This window comes from Panthera tigris, chromosome D1 (assembly GCF_018350195.1).
Source record: "Panthera tigris isolate Pti1 chromosome D1, P.tigris_Pti1_mat1.1, whole genome shotgun sequence".
In the NCBI taxonomy this organism is placed as follows: Eukaryota; Metazoa; Chordata; class Mammalia; order Carnivora; family Felidae; genus Panthera; species Panthera tigris.
The window spans coordinates 103,437,183-103,455,351 of record NC_056669.1 but is presented as its reverse complement, the minus strand read 5'-3'; the positions used below and the strand labels follow the sequence as shown (position 1 = coordinate 103,455,351).

Here is an 18,169-nt window from a genome sequence, read left to right as displayed (position 1 = left end):
CCCGCGCGGAACCTAAACCCCGCGGCCCGGTTTCTTCCGCTTCCGCCGGGACTCTCTGCAGAGTGGACAGATGCGAAGGCGACTTCCGGGGCGGCCGTGTCCCGGGAGTCGCCGAGATCGCCGCGGGGAGCCCGGCGCGGCCGGGTGCGTGTGGCCATGTGGCGGGTGCTGGCTCGCGCGGGAACGCCGCTCCTGCGAACGCAGCTGTCAGGTCAGGAGGCCCCTCGGTCACTCAGAAGACGTCCCCTTCCTCCCCAGCGCCAGTGCGGCACCTCGCCAGCTCCGGGAAGGCTCTGCCGACGGTTACCGAAGCGCTGGGTAGGGGCCGCGCTCCCCCGCCGCGGGGACTCGTGGCGAAGAGCGGCGGCCACCTGGGGCGGGGGTGGGAGGGTCGGCTCCCGGAGACCCCTGCTAGCGGGCTTCTTTGGGGAGCCCTGAGCCTGTGGGCCCACGTAGTGGAACCCGCGGCCCACTATCAGGGCACTCCGTTAGGAGTGACCGGTCCAGGTTGTGCCGGGCCCAGCTCTTGTCGCTTTCATCTTTTAATTTGATTTGTCTTTGTAGATTCCTGGGTCGCCCCGCCCGCCAGTGCTGGCCTGAAGACGCTGCTCCCGGTGCCGGCTTTTGAGGGTGAGAGCTTGTGTCAGTTTTGTGTTTTTCTCTGATGGACCCTAGAAGAGGGTAGGTGAAGACGTAGAAGGGTTCTTGTACTTCCTGTCTCCATTCACTCGCGCAGTAAACTTGTATCGAGGGCTTACTGTATGCCAAGTGTTCTGAACACTGGGGATACATCACAAAATGAGAGAGACCCACAAAGGTCCCTGCTTTTCTGGAGCAGATGTGTAATGGGATGGGTCCCCTATGGCCTACCAACTGGGGCGCATGGTCCACCCTCAGCCATGGCTGATTGGCATCGAATTTGAACTTGGTGTTCTCTCTAAAGGATGTTACATATATGTGGTCATATAACAACATACGTGAAAAGCATTGGTTTTTTAAATACAAACGTTAAGAAAAACCTCAATTGTAAATCTAATTGACCATATCTTTTATTTTTCTTTTAAAGTTTATTTATGTATTTTGAGAGAGAGCGTGCACCAGGGAGGGGCAGAGAGAGGATCCCAAGCAGGCTCCGCGCTGTCACCACAGAGCCGGATGCAGGCTCGAACTCACAAACAGTGAGATCATGACCTGAGCTGAAATCGAGTCAATACTTAACCAACTGAGCCACCCAGGTGTCCCTAATTTACCATATCGCTAATATATTGGAAATCTCAAAAAAAAAAAAGCATCCTTGACCTCTGAGGGCTTTGGCTTCTGCACGTAATTGTTAAACGACTCTGTGCTCTAGAAGTACATATGGACTTGTAGGTGAGAGAAAGCATCACTAAATTCCTCTGTAGCTGCTTGTAGAAACTGGAGGAGAACGGGCAGTTTCTGTAACCCTAAATAGCCCATTAATAATTTGGTATTTCCTCGAAGGCCCCTGTTTTGTGTTTGACCCCATGGCAAAGCCATGCTTGTTTTACGATAGACCTGTTTTAAATGACTTAAAAGTTCTAATTTTTTTCCTCCCAACTTGTCAGCACGTTTGATAGGAAAGAAGGACGCAGCACGTCTGGCCTGCATTTCAGTCCACCTGCCTTCAGTGCCGCAAGCTGTTGCCCATTGTACGCAGCATACAGGTGTCAGCGTGAAAAGCCCTGTAGAAAGAGAGCACAGATCACAGGATTCCTGGGTTGCAGGTTTCTTAACAAGAACATGGCAGAGGGGCGCCTGGGTGGCTTAGTCGGTTAAGTGTCCGACTCTTGGTTTCCGCTCAGGTCTTGATAGCGTGATTTCGTGAGTTCAAGCCGCACATTGGGCTCTATGCTGACAGCGTGGAGCCTGCTTGGGAGTCTTCTCTCTGCCCCTCCCCCGCTCACACTGTCTCTGTCTCTCTCAAAATAAATAAACTTTTTAAAAAATTACAAAAAAAAAAAAAAAAGAATGTGGCAGAGCAGGAGAATGTAGATATTTTCATATCATTGTAGTAAATATTCTTTCCACTACCCCTATTAACATCCAGAGAGGCCATGTAGTATTTTGAAGAAAAAAAAAAAAAGTCATACGGTCTGACTTTGCTGTTTTCACTGGATGGCCTAGAACAAATTACAAAATGTCTCTAGGCCTCACATTCCCCTTTTGTAAAACGGAGCTTTAAAATAGTACCCGCCTAATGTTCTGTTCCGTGATCTGGGTGTGTTAATGTGGGTGTGTTTATGCAGTCATTTTGTGATAATTCACTGAGCTGTACACTTTTTATTTGGCCCTTTGATTATGTGTGTTAGACTTTAAAATGTTCAAAATTTTTAAAAAGGGAAGCCCTAAGAAATTCCTAAGCTATAAAATCGCTTTAAAGATTAAATGAGATAGTGCACATAAAGCATTCTACTCCGTGTCTAGCACTTGTAAACATTAAAAACAAAAAGTTAGCCAGTCTTAACTCTGTGACATTCTTAATCTCTGTACCTTCCCAGTGGTCTCTCTTCTAGTTTCGGGCAGAGAGTGCATTTCGTTTGAAGGTTAAAACTGCGCTGTCTTCAAAGGTTCAGAAGCCTCTCCGTTAATTCTTGTCATAACCAAAAGATTCCAGTTGACACTGGAAAAAAAAGCATTGGCAGGAAAAACCCAGTATACTTCTGGAATTACTTTTTAGTGGTAACTTCAAGACTTTCACTTGATTGTTATAAATCTTTCTAGGAAGAAAATGGATCCTTCGAAATGGGTTGTTTTATTTATTCTTGGTTGTGCTCTTTTTAGATGTTTCCATTCCTGAAAAGCCCAAGCTTAGATTTGTTGAGAGGGTTCCACTTGTGCCAAAAGTCAGAAGGGAACCCAAGAACTTGAGTGACATACGGGGACCTTCTACCGAAGCCACCGAGTTCACAGAAGGCAGTTTCGCAATCTTGGTAAGTGAGTTCAGTGTCAGGTGCCTATAGGATGGAAGTCAGGGATTAGCAGAATCTCATGCTCTTGGAGTTGTTGTCTTCCTCCACAGGTTTTATTAGAACTGCCACCATTTGCTCTTTATTTATTTTATGTTTATTTTAGAGACAGAGACAGAGCACAAGTGGGGGAGGTGCAGAGAGAGAAAGACAGAATCTGAAGCAGGCTCCAGGCTCTGTCAGTACAGAGCCCAACGCGGGGCTTGAACTCACAAACCACGAGATCAGATCATGACCTAAGCCAAAGTTGGACGCTTAACCGACTGAGCCACCCAGGCGCCCCCACCATTTGCTCTTTAAAATGATGTGCACTACCCAGTAAACATTTGAGTTCTTTTTTTTTTTTCGTGTAGAGTGCAGATAGTGTAAAAGCAGGAAAAGGAAGAGGCTACCTATTTGGCCCCTATAATCATACTGTGAAATCTTCTCAGACCTCTGCTAGAAATAAAACTACCCATGACTTAGGATGTGAGACAACTGTTTCCTTACTCAGGTAGCTCCCATGAAGACTTGATGTCAGAAGCTGCACAAATGGGTGTGAACTAGGATTGATTTCCCATCAGGCAGCCAGAGCAGTATTTTACAGTCCTTCCCACAGCCTGCATGATCAGCCCCACAACCTCTCAGAACCTCATGCCCAAGCCCTGTCCCTTACTCTGTTCCAGTCACTCTGGCTTCTGCTCCAACTCCCCAAGCCCCTTACTGTGTCAGGCCCTTCACATACCCCATTCCTCTGCCTGTAACTATTGTCTGTTTTCCCTTGGCCACTTCCTACCATTCTGGCTTCAGCTTCAAGTGTCATCTCCTCAGAGGCCTTCCCTGGTTATCCACTGAAATGGGTCCACCCTTGTTCTCATTTATTACTGTACCCTAGGCTTTTCCTCCATGGTTCTTACTAGAACTTCTATTTCTATCTTTATGTATATCATTGAAGCCGCAGTTATTATGAAAGAGCCCATAAAAGATACCTAAGTCCCCACGTGTTTCTAATTGTTTCATCTACTTTTAGGCACTGGGTGGTGGTTACCTCCACTGGGGCCATTTTGAAATGATGCGCCTGACAATCAACCGCTCTCTGGACCCCAAGAACATGTTTGCTTTATGGAGAGTACCAGCCCCTTTCAAGCCCATCACCCGCAAGGGTATGGGACAGCGCATGGGGGGAGGCAAAGGTGCCATTGATCACTACGTGACTCCCGTGAAGGCTGGCCGTCTCATAGTAGAGATGGGTGGGCGTTGTGAATTCAAAGAGGTACAAGGTTTCCTCGACCAGGTGGCCCACAAGTTGCCGTTCCCAGCAAAGGCCGTGAGCCGTGAGACTCTAGAGAAGATGCGGAAAGATCAAGAGGAAAGAGAACAGAACAACCAAAACCCCTGGACCTTTGAGCGCATAGCCACTGCCAACATGCTGGGGATACGCAAAGTCCTGAGCCCGTATGACTTGGCCCAGAAGGGACGGTACTGGGGCAAGTTCTATATGCCTGAACGTGTGTAGTGAGAGTGGGAGAACTAAGTGTACAAAGGCTGCTGAAAGAATCTACACTTTTATTCCCATCAGCCTACCCTCCAAGTCTTCGGGTAGCTCTGATATCTAACTGAGGAGCAGTGTATGAGTAAATGAGTTCTGAAAGATTGTACACTATCTGCTGATTTTTTTAAGTGCGTTGTATTTACACCAAATAAAGTTTGAGGATCATCTCAGGAAATAACTTCTCATTGGTCACTCCTAATCCTTAAATGGTCAGGAGGCTGGCCTGTTAGGGGGTCTGGTTCTCCCCAGCTGTAAGATGAATGTCTTCAGGGCTGAAACATCCTTCCATCTCCCACCTCCGGTATAAGTTGGACTTAGTATCTGTATGGGTTTCCCTGCCGTCTGAAAGTTTGCTTCATATCGCTTCACTTTTACCAAAGACCTTCATTAGTAACTTTTTTCTCGAACTGGAAGAAATCCAAAGAGGATTTCCACTCTCACAAAATGGTAATTACTTGGCTGTACATTTTTTCAGTTTAGGAACGCTCTACTTTCAAACAGTGGGGAATTCTGTACTACCTGTTACATGTACACGCTTCAGGAGCAAGTTGCTATGATATTTACTAGTTAGAAACATTTTTGGAAAATCAAAGAAAGAAACTGGGACACACATTGTTTGATTGAACAGATATTTATTTATGCCCAGCTACCCATCTCTCAATCCTGGAAGGCCAAGGGGGATGTTGGACAAGAAGATAAGGAACGTAACCCTTGCCTTTTAACACAAGAACTAATAGAAGTTGAAGTTGGCCTTTCTAGGTCTGAAGTTCTCTGAGGAGGGCCAGTGTTGTGTCCCTGTAGGTCCTAGTACAGTGCACGTGCCACACAGCACTCAAATATGCTGGATGAATAAGGGCCCCGTGTGTTACATCCCCATGTTTCCACCTCCCTGTCTGTCCTTAACAAGATTCATCTAGTTTTCAGAGCTAGCCAGCAGTTTTCTAACCCCTGTTCAAACTAAAAGCTACAAATGGATATAAATGGTAAACCATGTGCTTTGGAAAGTGGGTAGAAAACAGCACACTGACTTGAATTGTCAGTTTTTAATCCCACCTTCTTAAAACGTTAAGATCTCCAGCAAAGAAAATAATTTACTATCAAAGGTACAAATATATCTAAATAGTTACATGGTTCTCAAGAGTTGAACACTGTGGTTTTTAATGTATTTTTAGTGACCCTCTTGTAGTTACAGTAAAACCTTGGTTTGCGAGCATAATTCATCCCAGAAACATGCTTATAAGCCAAAGCTATATCAAAGCGAATTTCCAGAGCCACTGGCTCAGTTGTGATCGTGTGATGTTTGGCATCATGTACTACTCCTATCACAAGATGTCGCTCGTTTATCAAGTTAAAATTTATTAGAAATGTTTGCTCATCTTGTGGAACACAGAACAAGTTTCTTGCAGTCCAAGGTTTTACTGGTACGAAACTGCATTAGAGAACACATCTAAACCTTGAACTGGGACCGGTGTTTGGGACAATTTTATACACACATTGCTGGCCGACTAAATCCGTTTTAGCTAGCAACACAGAGCACATAAATAATGCAAGTGGTAGGCTGCTGTCACCTTTCTGACCTGACACGTCATCTCTGTTACCATTCACAGAACACGGTGCTGACTGTCGGGAGTTCATAGTATAAACCTTTTTTTTGTTTGGGGTCCACCTTGAGTTACTGAACCCCAATCCTGGGGCCAGCCGATCTTCCCAGAATAAGAGACTGTCCGTGGAACTCCATCACCACCCATATAAAAGGACTTTATATGTCACCGAAATAGGAGGCCTGTTGTGCAGAAGTGTGGATCAGCCCATTTCCAGGCATGTGCACACAGCATCTGATACATAACCCGTTTACCACTGATGCCTTAAAAGGTTTCAGAGTAAGACCCAAGGACTCATCCATGAGCTGAAATCAGAGCTTAATTACAGGTAATTAAGTCAACTGATACTTGAACATCTGTAAGTGGCAGGCACTGTGCTAAGCACTGGGGACGCTGCCGTGAGCAAGACCTGTATGGCGCCTATGGTTAGACAACCTTCATTTTAGACAATTAGACCCTGAAGAAGGAAGTAGACGCAGGTTGGTCAAAGGTGAGGCCTAGAAGAACCTGAGGGGCCTGGTGTTGAGCAAAGAGAAAATGAGATCCTGATGAGCGGGGAGTGCACCATTTTCTGCCTCTGTGCAGCACTGGCTGTTCTATTTCCCGAATAGGCACCTGTTCTCAGCCCCACAGCCCTTGCCTAACCAGCTGTCCGCCACTGTGCTCCCTGTTCCTCCAGCCCTGCCCGCCCCTCCCTCCCAGCTCCGTACTGTCTGAAGTCTAGCTTTGCTAACGTGTAATGGGTGGTTGGATGACGCCCTGTGTCATAGGTCTCATCATGGAAAGAGGGGTAGCTGTGAGGAATCTGCAGTGGAGAGGTGATGGCACCACAGAGGTGGAAGAAGGGTTAGAAACTCCAGCTGAGGCTCCATCGGTGAGGACTGAAGGAGACAACAGAAACGGAGGGGGAAGAAATTCACAGATTATACACAACAGGATGCTAGAAGCCAGGATCACCAAGTCCTTCCTCAGCGAGTCTGCACTAACTTGTTAGTTAGGGGTTTACTGGCTGGCTCTCTTCTAAAGAGTTCGGGGTGCTTTTAATGCAAGAACTAACTCTCCTCCAGCCTTTCCCAGACACCACAGCCCAAACCGCTGCAGGGAAGCAACATCCTTCTACGAAGCATCCTGAACAGAGCGTTCGTTCTGCTACCAGACCCGGTTTGGAACAGCTTGCCACCTTCTGTCTCCCCATCTACTGCCAACCCATTATTCACCCATTTTTCTCTTTACAAAGCATTTCTTTTCTGAGTTTTCTCCAGCCTTTATCTACTTCAGCACCTCATCCCACCCAGATTTGGGGCACCTGGTGACAAATGACAAAACCCCGAGGACACCAGAGTTTCAAGTAAGTGAGAGTAGGTCTGACCCTCCCCACAGATGGCTCACCTTGTTCAGGCAAATATGCCCCCAATGGTAGAAGCTAAGATGATCGCAAGGATGATACAGCAGATCATGATCATGATCTTCTTCTGCTCGTCCACACAAGGAAAGAAAAAGCATGTGAGCAACAGCATCCACGTGCAGACACAGCCACCAAAGAAGGGAGACAAAAGCGGATCCGGGCACGGTGGAGGATGAGAAGGGAAAGGAAGATGGATCTGGCTTCTAGAACCCAGGGTGTTAACAGAAGCATTGCTTTCGGGGAGAGATTCAAAATTAGATCAACAGCAATCTCCAGGGATGTTTGGTATGTCTCTGCCTTCTAGATCCCATCCCGTCGCACCAGAGTTCTCCTGTCTCCTGGAGCCAGATACTCATGACGAGTGAACCAAATTATGGCGGGCAGGGAGCAGCTTAAATCTGAAACTCAAATACAGTTACATTTCATTCTTTGAGAGGTAGACCATCTTCAAAACCTGGAACTTTTGGTCCATCTGGTCCAGCACATGGTTGAAAAAGATTTTAACCCCTTTCCAAAACCTAAACAAAAACCACCACGTGGTGGCACCTGGCCACTGTTTTGCAGGGAAAGAGAGGCAGAACTGTTTTGCAATCAATATAAAGTCATTTATTTTTAAATTATCAATAAAATAATCAACTTTACATTAAAAAAAAAATACAACAACAACAAAAAACCCCTTCACTTGTATTAAACTAAGCCCCAGGCCTCAACAAAGGCCTGTGATTAGAGCTTGTCTGCCCTTGCTGGAGCCAGTCTGCTGTTCGACTTCATAGCCACGGGCAAGAGGGCATCATCCCCTTGGCTCTGTCTGAGTGCTGGGCAATGACGGAGTAAGTAGCCTTTGCAGAGGAAGCCAAGGGGCTGTGGCTGCATTAGGGTGCTCTCCCTATCCTAGAAAGTCAAGGCTGAAATATAAATCAGGGAGACTGGCAGAGACTGGGAATCTAAGGGGGACCGTCACTAGAAAATTACCTGGCTGTTGCTTCCCTCCATGACAAGAACTGGGGGAGACCAAGAACCTGTCAAGCTTGTCAAACTGGTAGTGGACGAATTACTCAGTAGTCCCTGATCTCCCCCAACTGACTCAGCCCTGACAACAGGATCATCCAAAGGCCACATGAATGATCTCAGATTGCTATGGGATATTCTCAGGACAAGCCTCATCAATGCACTGGTGGGAAGAGGTACCAAAACTTGTCACACCTTCTGTCTGCTAAGCAGAATAACTTAACGGGGTCAACTTAGTCCCTACCCCAGAGATCCATGATCGTCCCAGTACTCATCCATAAAACAAGGTTTCTAAATGACACGGGAAGATATTTCTACTCTGATTCATTTGCAGATAAGCAAATGTCTCTTACCTAATTTTTAGCCTAGCTCAAGGTTTTTTTTTTTTTTTTTTGAGGTTATAATATCCTCCATTTCTAGTTTCCTACTTCCTGAGAGACATGGGCATATATGTATATATATATCTCACACACATGGTTATAAAAATACATCTGGAATACATGAAATGAGTGACTGTATATTTGCACCAGTCTTGATCATTTCCAGAGCCTGAGACTCAAGCACCTGTCCCTGGCCCAATTTTAAGTGCCTGGTTATTTCTGGCCTCAAGGCAATGGCTTCACAAAGCATCACTCCAATGGAGAACAGCCAGTTTCTAAGAGTTCGATATGGGAAACAAATATCCCATACCCTTAACCTTTACAAATGGTAACCTCATCGTGGATTATCTAGGATCATCATGGTGCCCCCTAGAGTAAACATGAGAGATTACGACATAAAGATTGAAGTTGGTCACCAAGCTGAACATACTAAGAGCTTAATTTAAGATTGAATTTCAAATAAGTCAGCTTCTAAGACCAAAACGACATCTGCCAGTTCCTCATATTTTCAAGATGTGGGGACAAGAAATTGTAAGGACTGAGATCCTGCCAAGTGAAAGGCTCAAGTCAAGTCTTATTGTTGCCACACTTGGAAGAATCCCTTTGCTTTGTTAAAGATGCCCCCCTAAAAAAATACACTGCAATTTCTGGGAGAATACTCCATGAGGTAGAAAATACAGCACCTTGAGAAGGTTTTGAATAGGCTTTCCAAGGTGCAAGGCATAATTTGACACATTCAGAGGAAAGAAAGAGAAGCTGGGGTGGTTTGCACAGTCCAGGAGAGAAGGCACTTCAGAGTTGGGGCAGGAGAAGGTTTTGAGGAGAACTCAGGGTCGCATCAGGTAGATTAGCTTCATCCGGGCTAAACTGTTTGCTGGGTCAGGTCCAAGGACGGTTACAAGGAGACAAGGGGACAGGTCCCACTCTCTCAGGAAGGCCATTCAAACTCCATTCCCGTCTGAAGACAAGGGTGGCCACACCAGGCTGGAGTGAAATCGGGTTCTAAGAGAGGCAGGGGAAGGAGGAGCTGATCAGTGCACAGGATGATGGTGGAGAGCAACATTAAGACTCGGTCACAAACCTAGAAGGTGGAGACGAAAAATCAGACAAAACTGCAAAAAGGAGAGCAATGGTGAAGTCAACGCGAAACCTGAGAAATCCGGTAGACAAACCCCTGAGACGGGACCTGGGACTAAATCTCCTATTGTAAAAGAATCAAAAAGCCGTATTATGCAAGGGAAAAATAAACCTCTGGGCCTTTTATAATCTTTCACACAGGCTGTCACATTCCCATCAAAGGACTTGCCAGAGGGAGGCCAAGTCACTCCATGAAAACACCTGTTCTATCTACAGGGCCCTCATTAGCACCTTTCAGATACAAGTTCCAGAACTTGAATCTTCTTCTCCATTATTCCCCTACTCCCCACTTGTCTTACACAGTGAAAAGAACAAAGAGAAATTCAGGGGTCATCATGGCTGTTCCATCTGAAGAGCTCGGTAGGCTTGGGTGAGTTTCCTAACTTCTCTGAGCTTCAGAGTTTCCCATCTGAAAATGGGGATAATGTTGTTATCCTAGAACAGTACCTGGCACACAGTTGGGGAATATAAACATAGGCTGTCTTCCCTCCCTCCTGCCCTCAGACCTCTTGTCCTCAGGCCACATGGATGGGGGGAGGGTGTCCAGACCTAAGCAGCCAGTCCTGACTTTATGGAATACACTACAATAAGCAACCCGACACTGCTCAGCAACGCAGATAAGTCAACTAAACACAATACGCGAACTAGTCTCCCCCTTTAAAAAGGATTCATTTACGTTCTCAAGATGAAGTTGATGTTTAGTGCTATAACCATCTCTCTTCAAGATCCTGTGGTCACACCTCACAAGGGGTCTCGAGAACCCTTTGAGACCCACTGAAGCCAAAATAAAGAAGAGGGTCGGCTCTGGGTGCCAACATGGAGGTACGTGTCAGGTATTTAAAAGATTGGTATCTAGTACCTCAGCAACCCAACTTCTCTGAATTCATCAAAGAGAAAATAGAAATGAGAGAAATAGAGGTTTGTCATACTGTTAGTTGTCGCTAAATAGTAATAACAAATCTCCAACTTTGGGAAAATAATAACAAATTGAGAGTGTATTCACAATCTTGTGTTGAAAATTAGATTTGCGGAGAGATCTCAGTGATGCGGAATGAGACATACGATTTTTTAACTGGATCTAAAACCAGAGATAATACGGTCTAAGCCGTGTGAAACCACGTCTGAACGTGGACGTGCCAGAAGGCTATGAGCAATAACACTAAAAGTTCATTCTGTTCACCTTTTCTGTTTTATAGGGTTTGTTTGTTTGTTTTTAACAATACATCCTACATTTTATTCGGAAAAGTAATATTTAAGAAGTCACAGAAGTGTTAACAGTCCCAACAACGAGATCATTGTTGTTATATCGCCACTATGGACATGAAGCCCTGATTCAGTGGTCAGTTCTATTCTTTCTACCAGACTTTAAAGAAATTAATGTCCTAGACTTTAGATTCACTATCCTCCAAGGCTCTCTGGACTTTGAAGATGACGAAGAATGGATACCTGGTTTTACAAATGAAGCTAAGATGCCGTAGAGAACCTCCCCCCAGGCCCATCGTCAGCTGTGTGTTCACACCTGGCCCTGGCACTTAATATCTCTTCAAGTCTGAGTGTCTTCGTCCGTAAAATATGGGTAACGATAGTACCTACGTCAGGAGGACGTTACGTGGATTCAAGGACGTGTGTGTAAGGTGTTCAATACATGGTCTGGCACAACTCAACACTCAGAAATGTTAACCGCTATATCATTCAAGATCCAACTGGTCAGTCAGACAAAACCCCGCTGCCCCAAACCCCATTCCAAGGCTCTGTTTACACTGAAAAGCATATGGAGAGCAAAGCCCAACATCCATGAGAGTCAGCAAGAATTCAGAAGATAAAACCTGGATCCAGGACACAGATGGCACCCAATTAGGAGCATGCTTACTGAGCGAAGGGAGCGAAAATGTGGTGCTCGAATGTGCCAGGACAGGTGATAAGACAAAGAGCTGGGACAGAATCCGCAGGAGAGGAAACCAACAGGAGCCCAGCCCAGAAGAGAACTTTTCCCAGGGACCAGAACACCAGAACAGAATTTTAAGGAGACAAAAGAATGCACAGGCAATCGGAAGTTTGAGAGAGCTCAGTGCGTCCAAGGACAGTCACAAGGGGCAAGCAGTGCCAAGTGAAATCCCAGGCTACTTTCTCAAGAGGGAGCCAATCCAGAGTCCCCAAGAACCTTCCATTTACTTACATTTCAGTGCAGCAGCCACTCAGGCCACCGTTATTTCAGCCCAACGGAAAGTCCAATAATCAACGCTAAAATGCCCAGCAACACAACTACTAGCACAATGATAATTATCAATTTCTGGAGAGAAGGATAAGAGAAACAAAACAAAGCATTATTACAAACAACCCAAAACAGTAATTCATCCAAAACCCAACCCATCTCACCTCTCCGTTGAAAGCATCTTATCAATCCAAATAAGAAGGCTACATCTCTACGTAAAGACCTTCTATTAGGATATTTTATATTTCTGAAATTACTTCCTGGTTGGCAAGGCCAGCAGATGGAAATACGGAGCTGCTCTCAGCTCACACTGCAGTCTTGGACATGTGCACAGATAAAAACGACAACAACAACTGTCTCCAAGCAGCTATAGGCCAAGGTATGACGTGACCAGTTTTTCCTTTTCAAGAAGTGTATGTTTTTGAATAGACCTAATTTCAAACTTCCATCCGTCTTTCCCCTAAAGCACATGCCTGCCCATCAGACCTGATCCAGTGACTGGGGATCAGAAAGCGTGATTACAGACCTGTTGTGAGCCAGCCTGGATTCATCATATAAAATAACTTCCCAGCTCCCTGAATCCTTGCACAAGCAATAGGTAAAGTTGGAAGGAAATCAAAGAACTGAAGACCCAAAGTGTCAGAACCCAGGAGAAAGAGAAAAGAACAGCCTACAAAGCACAAGCCACCAGAGATGGCTACCACAACGGGCAGAGAAGCTGAGAAGTCCTCAAGCAACGGGGGTACTGGAAGAGGGAGAAATGCACTGGTACGGTGGGAAGAGCGTGACTGGAATCGGACTTTGAATCCCACTCCTGTACTTACTAGGTGGCCCGAAGCCAACTATTTAACCTCTGACCCTCAGCTGTTTCATGTGTAAGTAGAAATAATAGGTGCTCCGTAAGAGAGGAGGTAATGTTACATGGCGATCAGCACAGCACTGGGTTCATGGCAGAGAGAAGGGGGTGGGGGTGGAGCTTGGTTAATGGAGTGGAAGAGGGCAAACAGGTTTCTGAAGAACAGAGGAGTCAAGTGTAACATCTGAAAGGAACAGGAGAAGTCTAGCAGCCACACCGGGGCAACGCGTCCACCCTACAGAACGGCCTCCAAGTATGGGTTCTTGGGTAGAGAGTACGTGAGCCAGATCCATGCAAGAAACACCGGGGGAAGAAGGGCAGCTAGCTACTCTCAGGGAAAGGCTGACGTAGGTGTTGGGAGGAGGCCAGGACACGGAGTGAAGGCACAGGCTCAAGGACACGGGTGCGGGTGCGGAGGACCAGAGAGAAGAGAAGCAAGCCAGACCGGTGGGGACTGAGGCGCTCACCCTCCGAGCTTCACTCTGATACTTGACAGCCTTTTTGGTGTCTGCCACGGCCCGTTCCACAAAGCCCACAGACTGGTCCATGTTGTTCTCGATACGGTCAATCATGGCTCCCTTTCCCCGGATGCAAGAGGTGGTGGCAGCAGAAACAGAGACAGGGACAGAGAAGAGAGAAAGAGCGAGAGACCGCGAGCAGAATGGACTTTCTTCTCTGAAGGCAGTGGGACAGTCTCACCTTCCGGGCCTGACCCTGGTACTTCACGGCTCTTTTAGTTTCTTCCCGTGCCTTCTCCACATGGTCCACTGTGTGCATGACATTCAGCTCTATGTTATCTAGCATCTCTCCCTGAGAAGAATGGACATGAGTCACGCCCCATAAACCCACCCCAGGACAGTCCTAGCTCACGTGGGGGAGGGAAGCATCCAGAAACCTTCTGTGGGGCACACATTCACATTTCCCATGGGAAGACCTAGGGGTCTCCGGTGCTTGGTGGTGGTCACTCATTCAAGCAACACTCTGAATGACTCCTGTGGAGCAGGTGCTGCCCGGGACACCTGTAGTACACCATCTAGATGCCTGGTAACTATGGATCTCACAGATCCCACCCCCGCCATTTTGTTTTTAACTGAGCATGTGAGGAGAGGAACCAAAATGAGAGTATTTTGGGGCATAAATGGGATGCTGGCCTCTTGCTGGTCATGTAGACCTGAGCCAAGTTCATTTGGCCTGAGGCAAGTTTGCTGACTACTGCTGCAGAACAGTGCTGGCAAAAATAGTTGCTCGGTAAATATCCAAGGTGGGAATGTTTGCTTTCTCCAAGAGATACTCCCGGGCCCCTTAAGTGACAGATATTGGGTTTACCTAAGCTATTTGGTTACATGTTACATCGACGTGGCTATGGAGGGACAGTGGTCTCTGAGCGAGATTCCCAACCATCTCTCAGCTGTTACTTCCCGACAGGGAAGTTCGGTGACTCGGATTAATTCTGGGCATCTTAGGATGGGAACGCCCCTCACCTACCTAGACCTTCCCCAACCCAACCCGTTGCTTTACGGCACTCTGTAAACACAGAAAGGCACTCACCATCACTTGACTCTCAAACCAATTCCTCAGCAAGGCCGCGAGGGGAGAAAAAAGAAGAGTGGGGATGGACGACGCACTTAAGGAATGGTCTCAAAGGCCAGAGCGGGCGGAGGAAAGAAAGGCACCTGGGCCCCGAGCAGGGACCGGCCTTCAAAAACCGGCCAAGCAGTGCCCGGGCTTCAGTTAGGTTTTGCAGCCCTCCCACAAAGGACGCGGGCCTCCATCCCTTCCAGGTGGCAGGGCAGCTGAAGTTCATGGTAACACGGCGCATCTGGACACCGTGGTCGCCAGGACCGGCAGGCACCTGACCATGCGTGGAACCAGAGCCACACGCAGGTGTCACAGGCTGGCAGCCTGAGCAAAGACACCCAGGGACAGAATAAGCCATCAGACCATGAGTGTTCCAAGTCTCCCTATGAACATTATTCTCCTGTTGCTTCGTTCATTCCCTTATCTGCTCTTGTTCCTTGCAAAAAGTGCCAAAATATGGGGGGGTGGGGGGGACATACAAAAGAAGACACAAAAATGGACAAAAATTAAACCCTCTGGCAAAGCTAACTTTTCACTGTGAGGTGGCAGAATGACCCTGTCTTCAGTGTCACCAGTGAAACAGTTTGTACCCGGAGGCTGTTCTAAGGCACCCTCACCAAGAACCCACATCTCCAGTTAGAAGAGAAAACAGGGGGTGCTCAGGCTGGACCGCATCAAGGCCCCTAGTAAGTTTAAGTGACTGTGAGGCCGAAGGAGCAGCAAGAGTGACGGGGCTGACGGGGCACTCGGGGGGGCGTTCCTGGCCTGGACGCTGGGATTCTGTTCCTCCATCATGCGAATTCCCGAGGACTCCCCCACTGCACCCCGGCCGGTGTTCTGGTCTCCCCACTTCTCAGGAGTGCCTGAGCTTCCCTCCCTCACCCCACGGGGGTGCCCGCTGCCCGGTTACCTGGTTCTCCACCAGCATGGCGATGTCCACGAACATGTCATGAAGCTCCTTGATGCTGCTCTCCAGCCTCACGATGTCCTTGTGCCGCCCCTCGATCTCGCTGAGGGCTTGCTTCGAAATCTGAGAGTCGATGATCTACAACGGGCCACACAAAGGCCGACTGTCAGCCCGCGCCCTGGCCAGAGGCCCCCGCCCCCCTGCACCTGCAGCCCTGCCCTTGCCAACCGCACGGAGCCCCACGGCAGCCTCCCTCGAGAGGGGCGTGCACCCCAGCTCCCGGACGCTCACCCCAGAAGTGAAGATGGCGGGGTTTCCACTCTCCAACATCTCCTCCAACTCCTCATCTGTGGTCTTTTTGCCGGCTTTAGCACAAAAGAGGTAGAGCATCAAATGTGAGACCAAAGCACACCATTGCAAAAGTTCCCTGAAAACCAGGAACGCGGTGACTTCACTCTGAAGACTGTGGCCTTTACAACGCACCCCCGGGAGCCCCTGATCGTCTTGCTTCTGATTTCTCCCCTAATCCAGTCCAGCGCTAGCATTATGGGCGGTTACCTTCCTAAAGCATGTATCTGACCACAGCCCTTCCTAGCTCAGAAAGCTGACCGGCCCGTTCGCTGTGCCTCAGAGGCCCAGGAGCCGGTCCCTGGCCACAAGCCCTCCCTCCTGCACCTAACCCCACACTGCTACTCCCAAGGGTTCCCTCTCCCCAGGCTGGACAACCTGCCACCCCGCTAAACACACGTGCTTTTCTCGGACCCCTTCCTGGTCCACACCCTTCCTCCACTTAGAGCCGGTGGCACCCTGCAACGCCCTGAGTCCTTAACGGGCACGGCTGTCGGGATCAGTCTATTCCTCGCAGGGCCCGGCACCACACTCTGATCTCATAAATGTTCTTTGCTGTGAAAGAGACGACAAAAAGAGGGGCGCCTGGGTGGCTCAGTCCGTTAAGCATCCGACTCTTGATTTCGGCTCAGATCATGATCAAACGGTATGGGGGTTCGAGCCCCACATCAGGCTCTACGCTGACAGCATGGAGCCTGCTTCAGATTCTTTCTCCTTTTCTCCCTTCCCCTCCCCCACTCGTGTTCGCATGCTCTCTCTCTCAAAAATAAACATTAAAAAAGAAAGAGAGACAGAGACGACAAAAAGATACCATGAGTCCCTAGGAGACGCCACAAATAAATGCTGGCGCCCACAGGGGCCAGAGGACCAAGCCTGACAAGCACCGTGCCACCCACGACGCTGCCCCAGGGACGCCGGTGCCCCAACGCCTCTCCTGGGCTTGAGTGCAAAATACAGGGCGGCGGGGGCGGGGGGAGGGGGGGGCAGCCACTGGCGGGGGTGCTGCTGCTCGCTCCCTGGGGTCTCCCGACTTGGGATGGACAGCCAGGTGGCAGGGAAAGGTGAAGGGACATGTACCAAACACGTACTGATTTCGAGCTGCCGCTGGATTCGCCCTTTGCTGCGTTCACGGAAGTCCACCTGAGCCTCGTTGTATTTGGTCATCACCTCCACAAACTTCCGGGACAGGACGGAGTGCTGTGGGAACCATGCCAAGTGCGGTAAGCCCCCACGAGCTGAAGGTCGGGGAGCCCCCACGGCGGCAGAGCCCACGTGCCCAGCCCCGTGTGGCTGTCTTGGCAGCACCGGACTTGGAATCAGAGTGGCAGGTATAAGGCTCAACGTTCCGCTTTCCTCACTCACACCATCGGAAGGGTCCGCCGACCCTTCCAGTTCACCTGCCCTGCTGACCTCGCATGGTAATCGTGGGGCCACGGGACAGCCCTGCATCCACACGACTTGCCGCCACCCGGGCTTGCTTCCTAAAGCTGCCAGACTCCCTTCCTGCATCCAACACCTGCCCAAATCCTTGAGTTCTTACCCAACCTGACCTCCCTAACGTCTCCCACTTCCTGCTCAAAGCATTCGCTCCACAGCACTGGGTGTCTGCGTTCAAATCTTTACCGTTACTTTTATTCCTTGCCCAACTGTCCACATCAAGGCCTACTGGCTTCTCCTGTGCAAAGTCACCAGTATTTGTACCCTTTGCAAATGCGTACTACCGGCACGCATATTCAGACCAGAATCACTGCAGAAGCCCAGCAAGAGACCCACCGGCCTCTCGCCCCATCCCCACTCTGGTCCAGCTTTCAGGAGGTCCCCGGACTATCTCCTAAGAGACTGCAAGCTGAAGCAAATGCACACAGGCTACCTGATCATATCCAGGTTCCCTAGGCAGGTAGGTATTCAGAGGCCTCTGGACCACAGAGCCACATCCTCTATCAAAACCCCGCAGCCACTCGCCCACAACCAGCTTTTCTCTCCAGACGGGCTGTTCTCTCCATGCCAGCCCCTCCTCCCCGCCCCACCACCGTCACCACCCCTACTGATACTAACACACCCCCTCACTCCCCCCACCCCCCGGGCCTGTCCACACGCCACTCTTGCCCAACCGAGGCCCAGCTCCTCTGGCTGCCCCCAATTCTCCCCGAGCTCTGAGGACGCTGAGGGCACCACCCATTTCACTGTGTTCTCACACTGCCCTCCTGCTGGGTCCTAGG

The 18,169-nt window shown here is 48.8% G+C and overlaps 2 protein-coding genes across 6 annotated transcripts in view; one reads left to right on the top strand and one right to left on the bottom strand.

Annotated features, from left to right (window-relative positions):
- The first annotated feature begins 60 nt into the window (after positions 1–60).
- On the top strand, positions 61–4,696 carry MRPL16 (mitochondrial ribosomal protein L16). The gene is made up of 4 exons (XM_042959258.1): positions 61–211; positions 565–630; positions 2,803–2,951; positions 3,997–4,696. Exons 1-4 carry the CDS (start codon positions 157–159, stop codon positions 4,480–4,482), a joined length of 756 nt encoding a protein of 251 aa, XP_042815192.1. The 5' UTR covers positions 61–156; the 3' UTR covers positions 4,483–4,696.
- A 4,153-nt stretch (positions 4,697–8,849) lies between these two features.
- The window catches only part of STX3 (syntaxin 3), a 40,011-nt gene continuing 30,691 nt past the window's right edge, over positions 8,850–18,169 (bottom strand). For 2 of the 5 annotated variants that reach the window (XM_042957398.1, XM_042957401.1), the window contains exons 6-10: positions 17,039–17,147; positions 15,894–15,967; positions 15,606–15,740; positions 13,817–13,927; positions 8,850–9,993 (exon numbers count right to left, since the gene is read on the bottom strand). In XM_042957398.1, coding sequence (XP_042813332.1) covers positions 9,841–9,993; positions 13,817–13,927; positions 15,606–15,740; positions 15,894–15,967; positions 17,039–17,147 — 582 coding nt within the window. In that variant the 3' untranslated portion in view covers positions 8,850–9,840. Of the gene's footprint in view, positions 9,994–12,225; positions 12,340–13,816; positions 13,928–15,605; positions 15,741–15,893; positions 15,968–17,038; positions 17,148–18,169 lie in introns of all 5 variants that reach the window. The other 3 variants (XM_015542025.2, XM_015542024.2, XM_042957400.1) reach the window with 3 other exon arrangements.